We start from the raw sequence: 20,522 nt of genomic DNA, 5'->3' as shown, positions 1-20,522 counted from the left end.
TATTTCATTAATTGTTTAGAGTTTGAGAATATTATTTATATTACAAATTTAATTATGCAGCTTGGATCGGACCTCTGATATGTACAACTGGTGAATTGATCTTTTAACTGGTCTTCTAATATTTCAGTTTTGTACAGTGATATCCTTCCCTGTCTCCTTGGTTACTTAATCATTCCCAATTACAAATACAGTCTATTTTGGCCAGTTATTCAGTCCACCTTTCATTTATTCTATGACTGACTATACCTAATATGATCTGTTTGCTCAGCGTTGTGATGCTTTTATAAGTATAGATGGCTCATCAACCTGAGGCAGCAAATTCTTGCTTGAAGTAATTCCAGGTTTCCTTGTTACATGGTCAAACGTTTATCAGCAAACTTTTTTATCCAAATCATTTATGTAAATGAAAAAAAAATTTCCCAGCACAGATTCCTGGAATGCACCTCTGCCTACAACCCACTAACCTGAAAAATATCCATTTCCCCTACTTCTTGCTTTCTTTCACTACATGATCTCTCTGTTCTCAAATGTTTCCCTATCCATGTGGCTACATTTCCTTTAATACCATGTGCCTTAGTTTTTCTAATCAGTTTCTTTATGCGACACATTGTTGAATGTTTTCTGAAAATTAATATACTTCTATTACGTCCTGCTGTATTCTGAGCTGTTGCAACATCTTCTTACTTCTGAATCTGTCTCTAGTGACACCAGAAATTTTGTGTGGACATCTCATTCAAAATTGTGCAGCACTGAGTCACACAGCTTAGGATAACTGTTAGACTATCAAATAACTGTGACATTGATAGATTCTTTCTGCAGTGCCAATGTTTTACTCTTTTCTGCTTATAGGTAATTGAGTTGGGTGCTTCAGGTAACTGTCAAGATGTTATCTTCATCGAGTAGGATTTCAACTTTTGAAACTAGACACCCTCTGGAAACAGAAGCTCAAGAAACTGGGATAGATCCATTACAAAATGAACTAGTAAAAGATGACGACAATGGTGAGTTAAAAAAATTCTGAGGTAGCACTTTGATCTTGCAACACTATCACACCATTCGACCTGGGAAAAACATAGTAATGGACCAATGTTGAGTACAAGACAATCTGTAAAGTTGCTAATGGCAGATACAATTTAAGATTTTTTAAAAATGTTTTTTGCTTCTTGTGAAGTTCATTGTAAAATGTGAAAGATGTGACTATACCAGAAAGCCTTTGCATGGGAATACTTTTTGAAATGAGCTTTCACAACAAATTATTTTTGCAAAGTACATGATCTGACCCCAGCTGGCAAGTATGTATCCATTGTGCTCAAGAATTCAAGTTATTAACTGATCTCTAACAGTAGATTTGCTTTGGCTGGTGAGGGTGCAGAGCTCTCACACTGTGTTGCTTAAGATTGGTTATATCCTTCAGCAATGTGAAGCTGTGAAAACTGTCTTCAAAATAATTATACTAGCCAAGTAATTGGGCACAGATGGAGCCATTGTACCTAGTTAACTACATGAAAATGTACAGATTAAGAACTGTACATATACAAAAGCAACTGCAGTCTAAATGGTTCCTTTAAACAGCAGTGTTTAAATGCTCCCTACAAATTAATATCTTTATTAACAGGCTTCCTCTAATTGCCAAGTATTGTATGACGAGCTTTATTTAGAATTTAATATTCAGCGTTCTGATTATAAGTGCCCTTCCACAAATTATGCAGGAGGTTCAAAACCAGTTCAGATTGACTGGTTTCATATCCAGCTTTCATATAGGTGACCTATTAGAGTATGGAATCATGTACCAAGAGTAATGCACATGAAATGAATTTCAATAATGTATAGTATAGTTTTTTTTCCAGATATCATGTATACACTCATATAAGAAGGGAAATTTATGCCTCTATTTCATGTTGTACATGGGTGATGTGGCTGAAACTGTGTCTGTGTTTGTCTCTGGATGCAGTGCCATACTTGCAATACTGTGTTCAGTCACTTGATATGGAATCCCCAAAATAATGATCAGTGCTAAATAATCTGATTTGCACAAATAATTAGCAGTTTTAAAAAAAACAATTTATACGCAGCCTCACACTCTGTGCGGCACCCTCTCTCGACCACAGGTGTGTAATCAGTAAACTCGTTTTCCACAACCCTCGCGCACGCCCACGTTCCCCCCCGCCCCACGCATGCGCGCACACACGTTCTATCAATGTAAAAGTGAATACATAATGGTTCTTTGGGGTAGTCTCAACCTCGTTTAAGTTATGTATTACAGATGCTGGTCCAAATTCGGTGATATTAGGGAAGCTAGTGAAACATCGCATCTTATTATTTTGTAATTTAATGGAATCTGCTGTGTTGATCTTTTGCTTTTGTTTAATGTTTAATGTTAATAGCCTGATTTATAGATTAGGCCCGTGGTCTGCTTGTGATTATTCTTCAGTTAGCCAAAGGCTAAGCAAACATGAGGGCTCATGTCATTTCTAATTAGAAGATCACAAGGTAATTATGGCTGAGAAAGGTCATTCAGCCGTTATTAGCTCATTCAACCACAAAAACCCTAAAGTCTGTCCATTGCGGCATCCAATTGCTTGGTTCTTAATTGATTCCATGATATTTGCCTCCAATTCTCTATCTGGGAGTCCATTTCTTGTGTTGATCATTCTTTGTATGAAGAAGAACTTGAAGAACCTAACATCAGCCCTAAATTTTCCTTTTGCTAGGTTGAACCTGTGTCCCCTTGTGCTGGTCTTGCAATTCAGTTTGAAGTAATTTTCCACATCATTTTACCGTGTCATATATTTCTGTAATTTTACCCATCAGACCCCACCTTTCAAGGCTGAAAAATCCAAGAAAAAGAAAACTTTCCTCTTAGGTCAGAATTCTAACTCAAGGATCAGCCTTGTTGCTCATTTTTGCACTGCCTCATGTTTTAATGTGTCTCTAGTGTCTTCCTCTTTCTCCCACTGCCAAATACTGTCAGTCAACAAATAGATGAAACATTGATTAGATTGCACTAGATTTGGTTATAAGAGTTTCTTCCTCGGTGAACAAAGTCACTGAAAAATCATTTTCTACATTGGTGAAGATGAAGAAACATCCATAAGATCTTCATACTGGAGAAAAATCCCATACCCCAGTCTGCACTTGCTGCTGACACCAGTGATGGAACTGGAACTGGTTGCTCTGGGTGATCCAAATGTATCTTGAATTGGCAGATTTGTATTGCTGCTGCTTTTGATTTGGCAATAGGGAAGGCATAGATTTCACTCGCTTCCTTCAGATGGAGGTCCAGAGACCTCAATGTGAGTTTTTGGCACACTCCTTTTATTTATGATTTTAACTTCCTCAATACGGCTGACGAAGTGTTGGTATGTTCCTTTACAACACCGACTGAAGAATACTGTGTCTGGGAGGCCACCTTTAACCCTCCGTTATACTTTCTTGAGACTCTGACATATTCTATACAATGTTGGACAAGATCGTTCTTCTTAAATACTAAACATGATATCTCTGATCCAAGCCAAGCTGTATCATATGACATTTACCTTGACTGCGGAATTAGTGTCTTAATACTTTTTCTCAATACAACCCATATATATAAAAAACTTTCCTTCAAAATTTTGAAGGATAACTGTCTGCCCTTTGTACTCTTTCTCAGCTGAGTAGGTGGCAGTGTTGGATCCTAGTGCTTCCCATCAAGATCCCAATTGAAGATGAGTTTTGACTGATGCTTTGAGTGCTCGACCAGGACATGTTTTTATTGTAAATTAGATAATCAAGAAGATACTATAAAAAGATGTGATCCTTTTTTCTAATTTCTCCCAAATTTTATAACTCCTGTTAGTCTGGCTAAGCCCTGCAATGCTCCTAATATAAGTGTGACTGCAAATCCCAGACCACTGCCTATGCCATTGTTTATTAGCATCTGGGGTATGCTTCAGTGACATAGTGATGGTTATTCCTCCCAAGAGAAGTTTTTCACCTCTGCTTGATATCTCCTGTGCAATGCAACTCAGTTTGGTGACTGAGCAGTGTGAAGGATTTATCCTTCTCCTATTCCATGGTAATCAAGATCACATCTTCCTCCAATACAGATTGGCACCATGCTATTATGGCCTTACGAATTATTTGCATGCATATTTAGTGACATATTGAATCAATAATTCTGGAGGCTGCTTAATGAAAAGTGGAGAAGGGTAACTTGCTGAAAATGACAATAGCCATTCTCCCTAAGAAACTCAATGGCCGATAATTGGTGCAAGTCACGGGCTGATCTAGTTGTTGAATCCAGATTTGCTACATACTGGTGAAAATGTTTGTGAATACTTGCAGAAGGTCCTTCTATCCATATCTATAGCCATTTTCCTGACCCCACAATATCTAGGCCTACACATGAAGAATGCGTAATTGGATGAGGTACCAGCTCGCACTAATTAAATTGTATTTTTTTATGAGAATACACATTTGGGAGAAGATAGGGAAAGAATATTAAATAAAAATGGTCTTGATTCCTTTGATAGCTATGAATACGTGCACTGCCTGATGTAGAATTGACTGGGAAGGCCCCAAGTTTGATCCTTGGTCTGTGTTGAGTTAGTTATTCACAGCAAGGACAGCAATAAGGGCACCATAATTGGCCTCAGCCAATTGACCTGCTGAACAAAGGAGAGGAAAATCCAGGGTTCCCACTGCTCATTGATGGCCAGCAATTTTTTTGGAAAAAGTGTGCACTTTTGTGGGATTTTTGTAGGATGTAGGATTTGGACAGAATCAGGCTTGGCTATGGTGTCTTCCTAGAAGTTGCACTGAGGTATGCTGTGTCTGATAAATTCATGCCAGAATTCCAAAGTTTAATGAAAGAAAAACTTCAAAGCTTTGCACTGAATGGTGGTAGATGTTTATTAAGTAAATATACATGTGAGGTTCTTTTACCTATATTGTGTAAGGTGTTTTCTACTAAGATTAGTGCATGTGGCTCAAATGGTATCGCCATAGCCATGCCTGTGGTTAGTTGGTGATTTGTGTTGTCAACACTGGCCCAGGCTTATTAATGAAGAATGACCTCTTCAGAAAAGTATTGCAATGCAATTGGTGCAGCCACAACATGAGAGAGGAGGGGAGAAAAAAATTATTATGAAGTGTTGGATGTAGGCAATTGAAACAACCATTCCTTTTCCCTAAGGGCCATAGTAGAAATCTATCAAAAGACTCAGCTCCAAGATTAATTACCTTGTGTTGGTGCTGCTGTTTGTCATACTTGCCGAGGATGTTGACAAACTATTTTACTGTTGTGTTTGGGGGAGGGGGAAGAAACACCAGGCTCAGCGGAGATGATTACATTGAAGTGAAGCAGAAGAGCATTTGTCATTCTCACAGCTCCAACAACATCAAATTGGGTTTATACAGCGCCTTTTATATAGAATTTTACAGCACAGAAACAGGCCATTTGGCCCAATAGGTCTACGTTGATGTTTATGCTCCACATGAGCCACCTCCCATCTTACGTCATCTCACCCTATCACCATATCGTTCAATTCCTTTAACATAGTAAAACGTCCCAAGGCACATCACAGCAGCGTAATCAGACAAAAATTGACACCGGACCAAAGAAGGAAACATTCGGACAGGTAACCAAAAGCTTGGCTAGAGGTAGGTTTTAAACAGGGTCTTAAAGGTGGAGAGGCAGAGGGGTTTAGGGAGGGAAGTGCAGAGCTTAGGGCCTAGGCAGCTGAAGGCACAGCCGTCAATGTGGGGGAGGTGAAAGGAGTGGAGGATGGACAAGACGCCAGAGTTTTTTTATTCGTTCATGGGATGTGGGCATCGCTGGCAAGGCCGGCATTTATTGCCCATCCCTAATTGCCCTTGTGAAGGTGGTGGTGAGCCGCCTTCTTGAACCGCTGCAGTCCATGTGGTGAAGGTTCTCCCACAGTGCTGTTAGGTAGGGAGTTCCAGGATTTTGACCCAGCGACGATGAGGGAACGGCGATATATTTCCAAGTCGGGATGATGTGTGACTTGGAGGGGAACGGCAGGTGGTGTTGTTCCCATGTGCCTGCTGCTCTTGTCCTTCTAGGTGGTAGAGGTCGCGGGTTTGGGAGGTGCTGTCGAAAAAACCTTGGCGAGTTGCTGCATTGCATCCTGTGGATGGTACACACTGCAGCCACTGTGCGCCGGTGGTGAAGGGAGTGAATGTTTAGGGTGGTGGATGGGGTGCCAATCAAGCGGGCTGCTTTGTCCTGGATGGTGTCGAGCTTCTTGAGTGTTGTTGGAACTGCACTCATCCAGGCAAGTGGAGAGTATTCCATCACATTCCTGACTTGTGCCTTGTAGATGGTGGAAAGGTATTGGGGAGTCAGGAGGTGAGTCACTCACCGCAAAATACCCAACCTCTGACCTGCTCTTGTAGCCACAGTATTTATATGGCTGGTCCAGTTAAGTTTCTGGTCAGTGGTGATGGTGGGGGATTTGACTATGGTAATGCCGTTGAATGTCAAGGGGAGGTGGTTAGACTCTCTCTTGTTGGAGATGGTCATTGCCTGGCACTTGTCTGGCACGAATGTTACTTGCCACTTATCAGCCCAAGCCTGGATGTTGTCCAGGTCTTGCTGCATGCGGGCTCGGACTGCTTCATTATTTGAGGGGTTGCGAATGGAACTGAATACTGTGCAATCATCAGCGAACATCCCCATTTCTGACCTTATGATGGAGGGAAGGTCATTGATGAAGCAGCTGAAGATGGTTGGGCCGAGGACACTGCCCTGAGGAACTCCTGCAGCAATGTCCTGGGGCTGAGATGAACAGCCTCCAATAACCACTACCATCTTCCTTTGTGCTTGGTATGACTCCAGCCACTGGAGAGTTTTCGGCCTGATTCCCATTGACTTCAATTTTACTAGGGCTCCTTGGTGCCACACTCAGTCAAATGCTGCCTTGATGTCCAGGGCAGTCACTCTCATCTTACCTCTGGAATTCAGTTCTTTTGTCGATGTTTGGACCAAGGCTGTAATGAGGTCTGGAGCCGAGTGGTCCTGGCGGAACCCAAACTGAGCATCGGTGAGCAGGTTATTGGTGAGTAAGTGCCGCTTGATAGCACTGTTGCGACACCTTCCATCACTTTGCTGATGATTGAGAGTAGACAGATGGGGCGTTAATTGGCCGGATTGGATTTGTCCTGCTTTTTGTGGACAGGACATACCTGGGCAATTTTCCACATTGTCTGGTAGATGCCAGTGTTGTACTGGAACAGTTTGGCTAGAGGCGCAGCTAGTTCTGGAGCACAAGTCTTCAGTACTACAGCTGGGATGGTATTGGGGCCCATAGCCTTTGCTGTATCCAGTGCACTCAGCTGTTTCTTGATATCACGTGGAGTGAATCGAATTGGCTGAAGACGGGCTGCTGTGATGGTGGGGATATCGCCAGGAGGCCGAGATGGATCATCCACTCGGCACTTCTGGCTGAAGATGGTTGCAAATGCTTCAGCCTTGTCTTTATAGTTGGAGGAATGCAGAGTTCTTGGAGGGTTGTAGGGCTAGAGGAGGTTAAAGAGATAGAGAGAGGCGAGGCCATGGAAGATTTAAGCACAAGGATGAGAAGCTTAAATTGGAGGCGTTGATGGACCGAGAACCAATGTAGGTCAACGAGCATAGGGGTGATGGGAGAACGGGACTTGGTGTGAGTTAGGATATGGGCAGCAAAGTTTTGGATGAGATTATGTTTTTGAGGATGGAAGATGAGAGGCTAGCCAGGAAAGCAATAGAACAGTCGAGACTGGAGGTAACAGAAGCATGGATGAGGGTTTCAGCAGCAGATGGGCTGGGTTAGGGTTAGGAGACAGACGAGATTGCAGATTACAGATATTACAGAGTTAGGGGCGGAGACAGATGATATTACAGAGGTGGAAGTAGGTGGTCTCAGCTCAGGATCAAATAAGGTATGAGGGGCGAGTTGGCTAAGGTAGATTGGGAAATTAGATTAAATGATATGACGGTAGATAAGCAATGCCAAACATTTAAATAAATAATTCATAATTCTCAACGAATATACATTCCCTTGAGGAATAAAAATTCCACGGTAAAAATGATCCAACTGTGACTAACTAGATAAGTCAAGGAGGATAGTGTCAGATTAAAAGAAGGGATAGAATGTTGCCAAAAAGATTAGTAAGCCTGAGGATTGGGAGGGTTTTAGAAATCAGCAAAGGATGACCAAGAAATTGATGATAAGGGAGAAAATTGAATATGAGAGTAAACTAGCAAGAAATATAAGAACAAATTGTAGGAGCTTCTACAAGTACGTAAAAAGGAAGAGATTAGCGAAAGTAAACGTGGGTCCCTTAGAGGCAGAGACAGGAGAAATTTTAATGGAGAATAAGGAAATGGCAGAGACGTTAAACAAGCAGTTTGTATCTGTCTTCACAGTAGAAGACACAAAATACATAACAGAAATAGTGGGGAACCAAGGGTCCACTGAGAGTGAGGAATTTAAAGTAATTAAGATTCGTAAAGATAATGTACTGGAGAAATTAATGGGTCTACAAGGTGACAAATCCCCTGGATCTGATGGTCTGCATCCTTGGGTTTTAGAAGAGATGGCTGCAAAGATAGAGAGAGATGGTTTTGATCTTCCAGAATTCCCTAGATTCTAGAACGGTTGCCGTGGATTGGAAGGTAGCAAATGCAACCCTGCTATTCAAGAAAAGAGGGAGAGAGAAAACAGGGAACAATAGGCCAGTTAGCCTGACATCAGTAGTAGGGAAAATGCTAGAATCTGTTATTAAGGATGTAGTAACAGGGCACTTAGAAAATCATAATATGATTAGGCAGAGTCAACACGATTTTATGAAAGGGAAATTGTGTTTGATAAATCTATGAGAGCTTTTTGAGGGTGTAACTAGCAGGGTAGATAAGGGTGAACCAGTTGATGTATTTTTGGATTTTCAAAAGGCATTCGATGAGGTTGATACACAAGATTAGGGCTTACTACATTAGTGTGGATTGAGGATTGGTTAACGGACAGAAAACAGAGAGTAGGAATAAACAGGTTATTTTCGGGTTGGCAGGCTGTAACTAGTGGGGTGCTGCAAGGATCGATGCTTGGGCCTCAGCTATTTACAATCTATATCAATGACTTAGATGAGGGGACCGAGTGTAATGTATCCAAGTTTGCTGATGATACAAAGCTAGGTGGGAAAGTAAGCTGTGAGGAGGACCCAAAGAGATATAGACAGGTTAACTGAGTGAGCAAGAAGGTTGCAGATGGAGTATAATGTGGGGAAATATGGAATTACCCACTTTGGTAGGAAAAATAGAAATGGGGAATATTTTTTAAAAGGTGAAAGACTAAAAAATGTTGGTAGTCAAAGGGATTTGGGTGTCCTTGAACACGAATCTCAGAACGTTAGCATGCAGGTTTAGCAAGCAATCAGGAAGGCAAATGGTATGATAGCCTTTATTGCAAGGGGGTTGGAGTATAAGAGTAAGGAAGTCTTGCCGCAATTATATAGGGCTCTGGTGAGACCTCACCTGGAGTACTGTGTACGGTTTTGGTCTCCTTACCCAAGGAAGGATATACTTGCCTTAGAGGGGGTGCAACGAAGGTTCACTAGATTGATTCCTGGGATGAGTGGGTTGTCCTATGAGGAGAGATTGAGTCGAGTGCCTATATTCTCTGGAGTTTAGAAGAATGAGAGGTGACCTCATTGAAACGTATAAGATTCTTTGAGGTCTTGACAGGGTAAATGCTGAGAGGCTGTTTCCCTTGGCTGGAGAATCTAGAACTAGGGGTCATCGTCTCAAGACAAGGGGTCGGCCATTTAGGACCGAGATGAGGAAAAATTTCTTCACTCAGAGGGTTGTGAATCTTTGGAATTCTCTACCCCAGAGGGCTGTGGCTGCTCAGTCGTTGAGTATATTCAAGATTGTCATCGATGGATATTTGAACACTAAGGGAATCAAGGGATATGGGGATCAGGTGGGAAAGTGGAGTTGAGGTCGAAGATCAGCCATGATCTTATTGAATGGCAGAGCAGGCTCGAGGGGCCGGATGGCCTACTCCTGCTCCTATTTCTTATGTTCTTATGAACGACCAGGGTGGGAGAGAGTAAGGGTTTTACTGGGGACAAGGACATCAAAGGTAGAGGTGAATGAGAGCGTGATTGAGCAGATCAGTAGCTGCAGAAGTATCGTAGCGAATGATGGGCCAAAGGCTAGGTGGTTTGGAATTTGAAAGTGTCGTTGTAAGTGACTTGGGGCAAAGTTTATTCCAGGAGCGGACGCAGAAGGAAGTGGGGTTGGAAGGGGGATGTGAGTGGTGAGAGATATAAGAAAGTGATCAGAGCTGTGTTCTTTCACCTTGCCTTTTTGGCTTGCCATTTGAAGTCAGTACAAGGCTGATTTGATCAGATTCCCCATGGCAGCGTTCTTTAAAGCAAATTGGGCCAGATTTTGCTGGCAAAATAATGGCGAGTTTAATGTGCTGGCCGTTGTTAGTGTGTAAATCGTCCAGCAATCTGTAGCAAGGAAGAGATGCCCGTGAGTTGTGAATCGCCACAAATCGTTGGACGATTTGTGCCGCTCCGCCATTAGCCTCACGAAAACGGCAGCTCACCTTCAACCTCCCCATAAGTTTCAAGAAATTGCTGCATTTGTGCATTAATTACCAATTAAACTCGACACAGTAAGTTAGGGCTGGTACTTAACAGCAAAATAACCCTTTTAATGACCAGATTTATGTTCCTGTAATACCACTCAACCTCACCGGCCTAGAAAGGGAACAGTTGAAACTGTGGTCTCATTCCTGCAGGTAATGAGTTGTTAGATATTTTTTAAATGTAACATTTTTATTCTTTCTTTTCCTTTCTGTCTCTTTTTTTCTCAATCCAATCTTTCTTTCCCTCTCTTTATTTCTCTTTACCTGATTTGACTCTTAATTCACCCTATTTCCTTCTCAGTCGTTCCACTGTTTCTTTATCAATCCTTAAAACTCATTGGTTAAGGAGATAGACTGTTGGTCCCGTTGTTCACCAAGGTCCCAGATGTCCCGTTGCTTTCGCTGCCGTTATCAGCTTGCATTTCCAGCAACTTACAGGGCAAAAAAGTTTCAAGCTGAAGGCTGAGGGAAAACGTCTAACTAACTGGGCAGGCTACCTGACGAAGGAGGTAGCCTCCGAAAGCTTGTGAATTTAAAATAAAATTGCTGGACTATAACTTGGTGTTGTAAAATTGTTTACAATATGGAACACAAGTGAGCTTCTGATGTGGCAATCACTTCAAATCCAAATGAAGGATTAATAAGATTTTACTTCTTTCTCCCTGCCTGGATCTGGTATTTTGCTCTCTATTGATAATTTGAGAGCTCCCTTCCTCCCTCATAAGTCTGCTTTCCAAAAGAGATTGAGAAATTAAATTGATTCCTTCTGATAAACAAAAAACTGCTAGTTGGATACTCCTGGCTGTACTCAAAGATAAAACAGGCTTTTTATCTAAGGCTAAACTAACATAAACAAGCCACCAGCGAAAATATAGTCTACAGCTCTGCAACAGTGAAAGAGGATGTATGGCGCGTCTAAGAGACTGGTCTTGACTGCTAAATTATAATTCATTCACTTTAAGGCCACACACACCCTTCTGCAGAGAGACAGAAATTGCAGAGACACAGAAAGATTTTTTATTTGTGTTGAATGCTCTTTTCTACCTAGTCGTACAGCTGCAGTGTGGAATTTAGTTTGGCACAGACGACAGAATAGTAACAAACAAAGAGCAATTTTTTCAAAGATGTTCTTAAAAGACTGTTTACTCAATAGCAATAGTTACACTTAAGTAAAATTTATAATAGGTATGTTTCATTTATTATGATGTTTAAAAGAATATATGGTCTAAAAGTGAGATAGCTGCTATGAATTGAGGGAACCCAGGTTCAACTCCTTACCTCTGTTGATAGTCTGGCCTTCCCTAGACTGAAAATTTCTGGCCATCAGCAAGTACAGCAATGAGTGAAATTGAGGTATTTGGCTAATGGGATGGAAGGGACTATCCTGCATCTTCGGACTAGTTTTTTTTTAGCAGTTTTGATGTTGCATGTGACAATGGGCCAGAGTGATGGAGAGTATCTCCTGTGTGCATATGTAATCATCAACAACAACAATAACTTGCATTTATATAACACGTTTAACATCATAAAACAGCCCAAGGCGTTTCACAGGAGCGATTATCAAACAAAATTTGACACCGAGCTAATAAGGAGATATTAGGACAGATGACCAAAAGCTTGGTCAAAGAGGTGGGTTTTAATGATTGTCTTAAAGGAGGAGAGAGAGGCGGAGAATTTTAGGGAGGGAATTCCAGAGCTTGGGGCCTAGACACCTGAAAGCAACGCTGTCAGTGGTGGAGCAAAGAAAATCGGGGATGCGCAAGAGTCCAGAATTGGAGAAGCGCAGAGATCTGTAAGGTTATAGGGCTGGAGGAGATTACAGAGTTAGGGTCAGGCGAGGCCATGGAGGGATTTGATAACAAGGATGAGAATTTTAAAATCGAGGCGTTGTCAGACCTAGCCAATGTAGGTCAGCGAGCACAGGTGTGATGGGTGAATGGGACTTGATGTGAGTTAGGATATGAGCAGCAGAGCTTTGGATGAGTTCAAGTTTACGAAGGGTGCAAGATGAGAGGTGGGCCTGGAGGACATTGGAATAATTGAGCCTAGAGATAACAAAGGCATGGATCAAATAATAACTCTAGAAAAATAGAACTTGGGAACCTGGATTAAGAACAAGTGGGTGTGTACTCTATGACCTTTTTAAAAGTAGTTTTGTGTACCTGCTGCACTGTTTGCAGATTGGAGATGCAACTTTACACTTGCAGAAAACATTGCTGTGTATCTGCCGGCCTGCGCAAGTAATTGTAATTGGCATAAATTGGTCTTTAATCTGCTCTAGCAGTCTTGATATTGTATTGGCCCAGAAATTGCTTAGAAAAGAACGGTGAGCTCAACAGCGCTCTCCGTTGTTAATGGTGAAATGGGGAGCAAGTCCAGGCGTTCGCAAATGTGCAGTGAAATGCGGAAATCCGGAACTTGCTCCTCCTGGTTCGCCGTTGATATAACAGCTTCAAATTAAAGGTAAATCGCTGGCTGCTCATCTGCTCAGCTGGAAAGTAACTAATATCGTCACAAGACAGGTATGCTTAAAAATACCAGGTCTAAACTAAGTTTTAAGTCTTAATGACTGCTAGACAACTAAAATTTTACTTTAAAAAATGTGGAGTCTCATTACTCCCTATTTTAATCGTGTTTGGTCATTAAAAAACATTTTCAAAAATTAAATTACATTTTTTTTTACTTTTCCCTTCTGTCTTTTATTTAATTTGATTATTTCTTACCCTCTCTTTTTTCGCTGTCAATAACTCTTCTTACAAATGATTTTAGTGTTGTACCTTGTCACTGCCTGGATTTCACATTCCAAGCCTGCAGAAACAGTTCCCCAGCTTGTCTAAAATGCTGCAATCTGATTGGTCGAGGGGAGAGAGTGATCCTCTCGCTTCTCCCATGGGTCCTGCTTCATTGGAGCAAACGCTGGGCTCTTCTCCGCTTCCTCTTAGAGGAATTGCACCCAGTGAGAACTGCAGTAAGTTAGTGGGTTAGTATGAATTTATGGAATGGCGAGCACTGTTGATTCACCACTCCAAGCAATTTCTGGGCCATTGTAAATACTACTACTTCTGTTCAGCTTGACTGAGGATGAGTACTTAGAATCATAAATTATTGTATTTTATCAGGATTGTGGTTTGATGTTGGATATCACATTCTTTTTTTTTCCTTTTCACATCTTTACCAGCATGTAAATAATCCTAATGTTCATAAAACATTTTGTTATAACTTAAATATCCTTTTAGGTGAAGAAAATGTCAATAATTTGCTTGTTTTAAATATCATAGAACTATAATTCATGGTTATCCATTAAGTAAAGTCTAGAAAGAAACTTCAGCTTTGCAGTGTACTATATTTGCAGAACCCAGGTGCAAAATGAATCATTTATGCACTCAATAAATTTGAGTACAAGCATTTTGACTGGTGACGTTCGCTCATGAAAAAAATAAACTCATTGCATTACATAAAGTTATTAACGCTGAATTGATACCTACAAGTGTCATTAATACATTTACCACGAATGTTCATTAACAATGTAAATTTATGCTGATGTACTCTGAGATGAGGTAGTGACTGATGACTTTAAAGACTAACGACACTTAAAATGGGAAGAAACTTTAGATAGCAAATCTTTCAGGATAAATTAATCAAGGACTGTATTCAACTTGGTATCAAAATATCTCTGCATACAACAAAACAGCTGTTGCTGGCACATATTTGACATCTAAAATAGCACTTAATCAAAGTCTAAAATTCTCTGGACTGTTAATCCAGATGTCTAGAGATGAATATTGATTGTTTTCCTGATTGGAAACACAATATTGAATATGGGGCATTGGTAAGTTGAAAGTTCATAGAATCATGCAGCACAGGAAGAGGCCATTCGGTCCATCATGCTTGTGCCAGCTCCTTGAAAGAGCTATCCAATTAGAACTACTCCCCTACTCTTTCCCCATAACCCTGCAAATTTTTCCTTTTCAATTGTATATCCAATTCCCTTCTGAAAGTTACCATTCATTGAGGTAAAGATTTGTAAGTTTGAGTGGTTTGGATGGATTCTTAGTTTTTGGTTTTAGTTTTTCCTTTTTCAATCTTTGATAATTTCTCTGTACTATTGGCATAATTAGATACCCTGCCCCTCATTTTACACTGTCATGTCTTCCCACCACGCAGTTTGTGATGTATGAATATATATATTGGAGTTACATACGAACGTCAAAAATAATGGACAGGAAAAGACTCACTGGTCTATCCAACCTGTTTCACACAACTGCGATACCGTACGAATCACGTTACATGCACTCCCCACCCCACCCCGAGCCATGTATCTCCTGGTTGACGTGAAAAAACAGATTAAAAACCCATGGCCAATTAGGGAAAAGAAATCTGCAAAATTCCTCTGCAACCCTCATAGGTAATTGTAATTATAAGGAATCTTACAACACCAGGTTATAGTCCACCAGTTTTATTTGAAAATCACAAGCTTTCGGAGATTATCTCCTTCATCAGGTGATTTTCAAATAAAACTGTTGGACTATAACCTGGTGTTGTAAGATTCCTTACATTCATAGAAATTAGGAGCAGGAGTAGGCTATTTGGCACTTTGAGCCTGCTCAATATGATCATGGCTGATCCTCTATCTCAATACTATATTCCCGCTCTCTCCCCATATCCCATGATGCCTTTTGTGTCTAGAAATCTATCTAGCTCCTTCTTAAATCTTCCAGAATTCACTAGATTCTAGGAAGGTCCCAGCAGATTGGAAAACAGCAAACGTAACACCCCTATTCAAGAAGGAAATGAGTCAGAAAGCAGGTAACTATAGACCAGTTAGCCTAACATCTGTCATTGGGAAAATACTAGAATCCATTATTAAGGAAGTAGCAGTAAGACATTTGGAGACTCATAATACAATCAAGGAGAGTCAACATGGTTTTATGAAGGGGAAATCGTGTCTGACAAATTTATTACAGTTCTTTGAGGAAGTAATGGGCAGGGTAGATAAAGGGGAACCAATGGATGCAGTATATTTGGATTTCCAAAAGGTATTTGATAAGGTGCCACATAAAAGATTACTGCACAAGATAAGCGCTTATGGTGTTGGGTGTAATATTCTGGCATGGATAGAGGATTGGCTAACTAACAGAAAACAAAGAGTCGGGATAAAAGGGTCATTTTCAAAATGGCAATCTGTAACAAGTGGGGTGCAGCAGGGCTCAGTGCTGGGGCCTCAACTATTTACAATATATATCAATGACTTGGATGAAGGAACAGAATGTCTTGTGGCCAAATTTGCTGATGATACAAAGATAGGTGGAAAAGCAAGTTGTGACGAGGACACAAAATGTCTGCAAAGGGATATTGACAGGTCAAGTGAATGGGCAAAAATTTGGCAGATGGAATATAATGTGGGAAAATGTGAAGTCATCCACTTTGGGAGGAAAAATAAAAAAGCAAAATATTATTTGAATGGAGAAATACTACAAAATGCTGCGGTACAGAGGGATCTGGGTGTCCTCGTACGTGAAACACAAAAAGTCAACATACAGGTGCAGCAGGTAATCCGGAAGGCAAACGGAATATTGGCCTTGATTTCTAAGGGGATGGAGTATAAAGGCAGGGAAGTCATGCTACAACTGTTCAGGGCGCTGGTGAGACCACACCTGGAGTACTGCGTATAGTTCTGGTGCCCTTGTTTAAGGAAGGACATACTTGCATTGGAGGCAGTTCAGAGAAGGTTCACTTGGTTGATTCCGGGTATGGAAGGGTTGCCTTATGAGGAAAGATTGAACAGGTTGGATCTACACTCAATGGAGTTTAGTAGAATGAGAGGAGATCTTATTGAAATATACAAGATTCTGAGGGGACTCGATAGGGTAGATGCTGAGAGGATGTTACCCCTCGGGGGAATCTAAAACTAGGGGACATAGTCTCAGAATAAGGGGTCGCCCATTTAAGACGGAAATGAGGAGGAATTTCGTCTCCCAGAGGATTGTGAATCTTTGGAATTCTTTTCCCCAAAAAGCTGTGGAGGCTGAGTCATTGTATACATTCAAGGCTGAGTTAAACAAATTTTTGATCAGCAAGGGAGTCAAAGGAAATGGGGAAAGGGGGGAAAGTGAAGTTGAGGTAAGAATCAGATCAGCCATGATCTCGTTAAATGGTGGAGCAGGCTCGAGGGGCCAAATGGCCTACTCCTGCTCCTATCTCTTATGGTCTTATTAAATATATTCAGTGACTTGGTCTCCACAGCCTTCTGTGGTAGAGAATTCCACAGGTTCACCACCCTCTGAGTGAAGAAATTTCTCCTCATGTCAGTCCTAAATGCCCTACCCCGTATCCTGAGACTGTGACCCCTCGTTCTGGACCCCCCAGCCAGGGGAAACATCCTCCCTGCATCCAGTCTGTCTAGCCCTGTCAGAATTTTATACGTTTCAATGAGATCCCCTCTCATTCTTCTAAACTCGAGTGAATACAGGCCGAGTCGACCCAATCTCTCCTCATATGACAGTCCTGCCATCCTAGGAATGGTGAACCTTTGCTGCACTCCCTCTATGGCAAGTATATCCTTTCTTAGCTAAGGCGACCTAAACTGCATATAATACTCCAGTTGTCGTCTCGCCAAGGCCCTGTATAACTGCAGTAAGACATCCTTGCTCCTGTACTCAAATCCTCTTGCAATCAAGGCCAACATACCATTTGCCTTCCTAACTGCTTGCTGCACCTGCATGTTTGCTTTCAGTGACTGGTGTGGAAGGACACCCAGGTCCCTTTGTACATCAACATTTCTCAATCTGTCATCATATAAATAATACTCTGCCTTTCTGTTTTTCCTTCCAAAGTGGATAACTTCACATTTATCCACGTTATACTGCATCTGCCATGTATTTGCTCACGTGCTCAACTTGTCTAAATCGCCTTGAAGCCTCTTTGCATCCTCCTCACAACTCTCAATCCCACCTGGTTTTGTATCATCAGCATACTTGGAAATATTACATTTGGTTCCCTCATCCAAATCATTGACTTCACAGTCAATGAAGTTTTTGAAGTATAATCACTGTTGCAGTGTAGGGAAATGCAGCAACTATTTTGCATAGAGCGAAGTGCCAAAAACAGCAATAGGATCAATGGCCTGCTAATCTATTTTTACTGATATTGGAAGTGGGATTAGAGTAGATATCCGTAGTTGAATACCCAGTACTGGCTCATGGTGGCCTGATCTTCTTTGTTGTCAAATATATGATTCTGCTGACTCTTCTTGTCCTTCCATCGCCTAGTATATTAGCTTGGAGATACTTCAACCCCAAAGAGAACTTGTTTATTATTTCTCACCATCAACGAGGATCATTACTAGTTCGTTGTTAGACAACTGACAAGTGCAAGTTTTAATCCTCGGTAAATAGACATCAGGCGGTAATTTTAACCCCCAAGAACAGGTGGATTGGGGACAAGTAGGCAGTGAAAATAACAGCTTGTTGGAGCTGGCCGTATCCCGGCTCCAATATGCCCACTTCCGAGTTTGACCCAGGATGCATGTGCGCAGAACAGACACCCGGAAGTCTTGCCGGCACTCAAAGTTGGTGGGCCAATATTTAAAAGGCCAATTAGCGCTGATAAAGCACTTAAGGGAATTAAATTTTTGTGTATTCAGCCAGACAAACTATTTTAACTTACAATGAACATGTCTCCCGTGGCCTCTGAAACACGCCATGGAAATGGAGGCGATTTGCAGCCGACCCTCATTTGGACCTTTTAAACCGTTGATTGATGCATGAATAAAAGGTGAGTTTTTGCAGCAGGGCACTCGGTTCTCTGACAAACCTTTGGCTGGGAGTTCTTTGTGCTTAGACTGAGATTTCTTTGTTCACACTGGGAATTCTTGTGTTCAGACAAATTTACCTACATTTTGGACCTCCTCAAACTGACAACATCAGGATGTGGGGGGGGTGGGGGGGGCGCAATGGATGTATTCCATAGTACACCTGAGGAGGAGGCATATCACCATCCATGGCAGGCATGCAGGTGTGTGCCAAATTTCCTGGCAACTGCCATGATTCCTTCATCTTGTACAAGTTCAACATCCCGGCCCTCTTCCATGCACAAGATAAACTTAAGGGCTGGCTCCTTGGAGACAAGGGATACCTCCTGCAGACATGGCTCATGACACCTGTGAGAAACCCCACCAACGAGGCACAGCAGCGGTGCAACGATAGTCACATCAGCACCAGGTCTGTCATTGAACAAGCCGGAGGAATGCTGAAGATGCCTGGATCGATCTGGGGGAACTCTTCAGTACTCACCAGCGAGGGTGTGTAGAATAGTAGTCATGTGCTGCGTCCTGCACAACATCGCTCAGCAGAGAGGGTGGAGGAGCTCGAATGCGCTCATGAAGCATTCTCATCTGCTGGCAACATTCAAGAAGACAATGAGGGGGAGGAGAACGAAGATGGGGAGCCCCTCGCCAGCGCAGGGCGCACATGGCTGCCCGTGATGCCAGGGATTCACTCATATCTAACAGGTTCTCATAATGAGATCTGCAAACTGAAGATAGTGAACTACTCTGACCACCTAGAATAACCACCACCATCAGCCCGGTCCATTTGCACAAAACAGTCCTTCAACCACGCATATACCCATTGCACACGCGCCCATTGGGTGTCATCAAGTCTTGGCGTTCATGATGAAGCACATGAAAGGGCGATTTCACAGAAGGGACTGAAGAATGGATAAGTCATGGCAGTGGTGGCAAAAATTATAACATTTAATGTGCAGTTAACAAAAAACAAATATAAATGAAAAACATGACATTCTGTCAGACACCCTTGTGCGTACTCTTAGCTATAGCCTTCCTTTTCCTAGTGTTTCTATGTAAGACCTGTGGCTTCAGCAGAGGTAGCAGCAGGTTGCTCAGATTCATGCCCTGACTGATGAGATGCTCTCAGCCTGCGACTTCTGGGTTTTGGAGCCCGTAAGGACCCCGCCAAAGACTGCTTCACATGCACCTATGCAGGGGCAGATTCGGACAGCGGGAAATGAGGCAACACTGTGGGTACTGGTTGAGGGGGAGGCAACTGGTGAGAGTTGGGAGTGCTTTGAGTGGACTCCCCACTTCTATGCCCTGTTTCACCATCATCCCTCTCCCGGGCCGGAGCAACATCACTCCTATCACTCTGCTGGACAACAGGCTGGTGAGGAGATGCGGTGCTTTCTGAGGCCACGGATGAAGTATTTGTCTGCCTGTTTAAGGCGGCAGACATGTTGGCATCCAGAATCCACACGGCTGATGTCATAGCCTGAATGGACTCATCTAAGAGCCATGCTTGAAGCTCAATGGAGGCTGCCACTCTCTCCATCGAAGACATTCCTGCACTTAGCTGCGCCACCAACCCGCTTGTGATGGAGTTGGACTCTTCCATCCTGTCTGCTATTGTGGAGAGTGTTTGTGACACCTTTTCCATCACCTCGCAAAGGTGGAGCTGTACCTCCAATCATTCTCACTCTCAAGGCTTCAGCATCTGTGTAGAGCTTGGAGAGGAGTGCATCCCCCTACACGGACTCTCCACAGCTGCCCCTGCCACCAGTGTCTGCTCGTGCTCATGTGTGAGTGGTGAATCACCAGTTGACAACCTAACTATCTGGCTAACAGGAACTACCGAAGTGCCAGTATTTGCTGGTGCATAGCTGGATGTTATGTGACGGTACACCCTCAAAGGAATTGAGCTCCTCTGAGGAATCGACTTCTTCCATGGCACCTGCCTCCTCTTCAATCCATGACGACAACATAAAGCAATATTAAAAAATCATCGGAGAAGTTATAATCTTTCCAATGAGCTTACTGAGGTGTGCAACAGGTCAATCATTGATAACATCAATTCATGATGTGTGGGAAGGATA

The 20,522-nt window shown here is 42.2% G+C and overlaps 1 protein-coding gene across 7 annotated transcripts in view; it reads left to right on the top strand.

Annotated features, from left to right (window-relative positions):
* tbc1d5 (TBC1 domain family, member 5) overlaps nucleotides 1-20,522 on the top strand; it is a 495,410-nt gene that overhangs the window by 172,188 nt on the left and 302,700 nt on the right. For all 7 annotated transcript variants that reach the window (XM_068006107.1, XM_068006096.1, XM_068006070.1 and 4 more), the window contains exon 3: nucleotides 850-1,001. In XM_068006107.1, coding sequence (XP_067862208.1) covers nucleotides 884-1,001 — 118 coding nt within the window. In that variant the 5' untranslated portion in view covers nucleotides 850-883. The remainder of the gene's footprint in view (nucleotides 1-849; nucleotides 1,002-20,522) is intronic.

This window comes from Heptranchias perlo, chromosome 2 (assembly GCF_035084215.1).
Source record: "Heptranchias perlo isolate sHepPer1 chromosome 2, sHepPer1.hap1, whole genome shotgun sequence".
Lineage (NCBI taxonomy): Eukaryota > Metazoa > Chordata > Chondrichthyes > Hexanchiformes > Hexanchidae > Heptranchias > Heptranchias perlo.
This window is presented reverse-complemented; position numbering and strand designations above follow the sequence as displayed.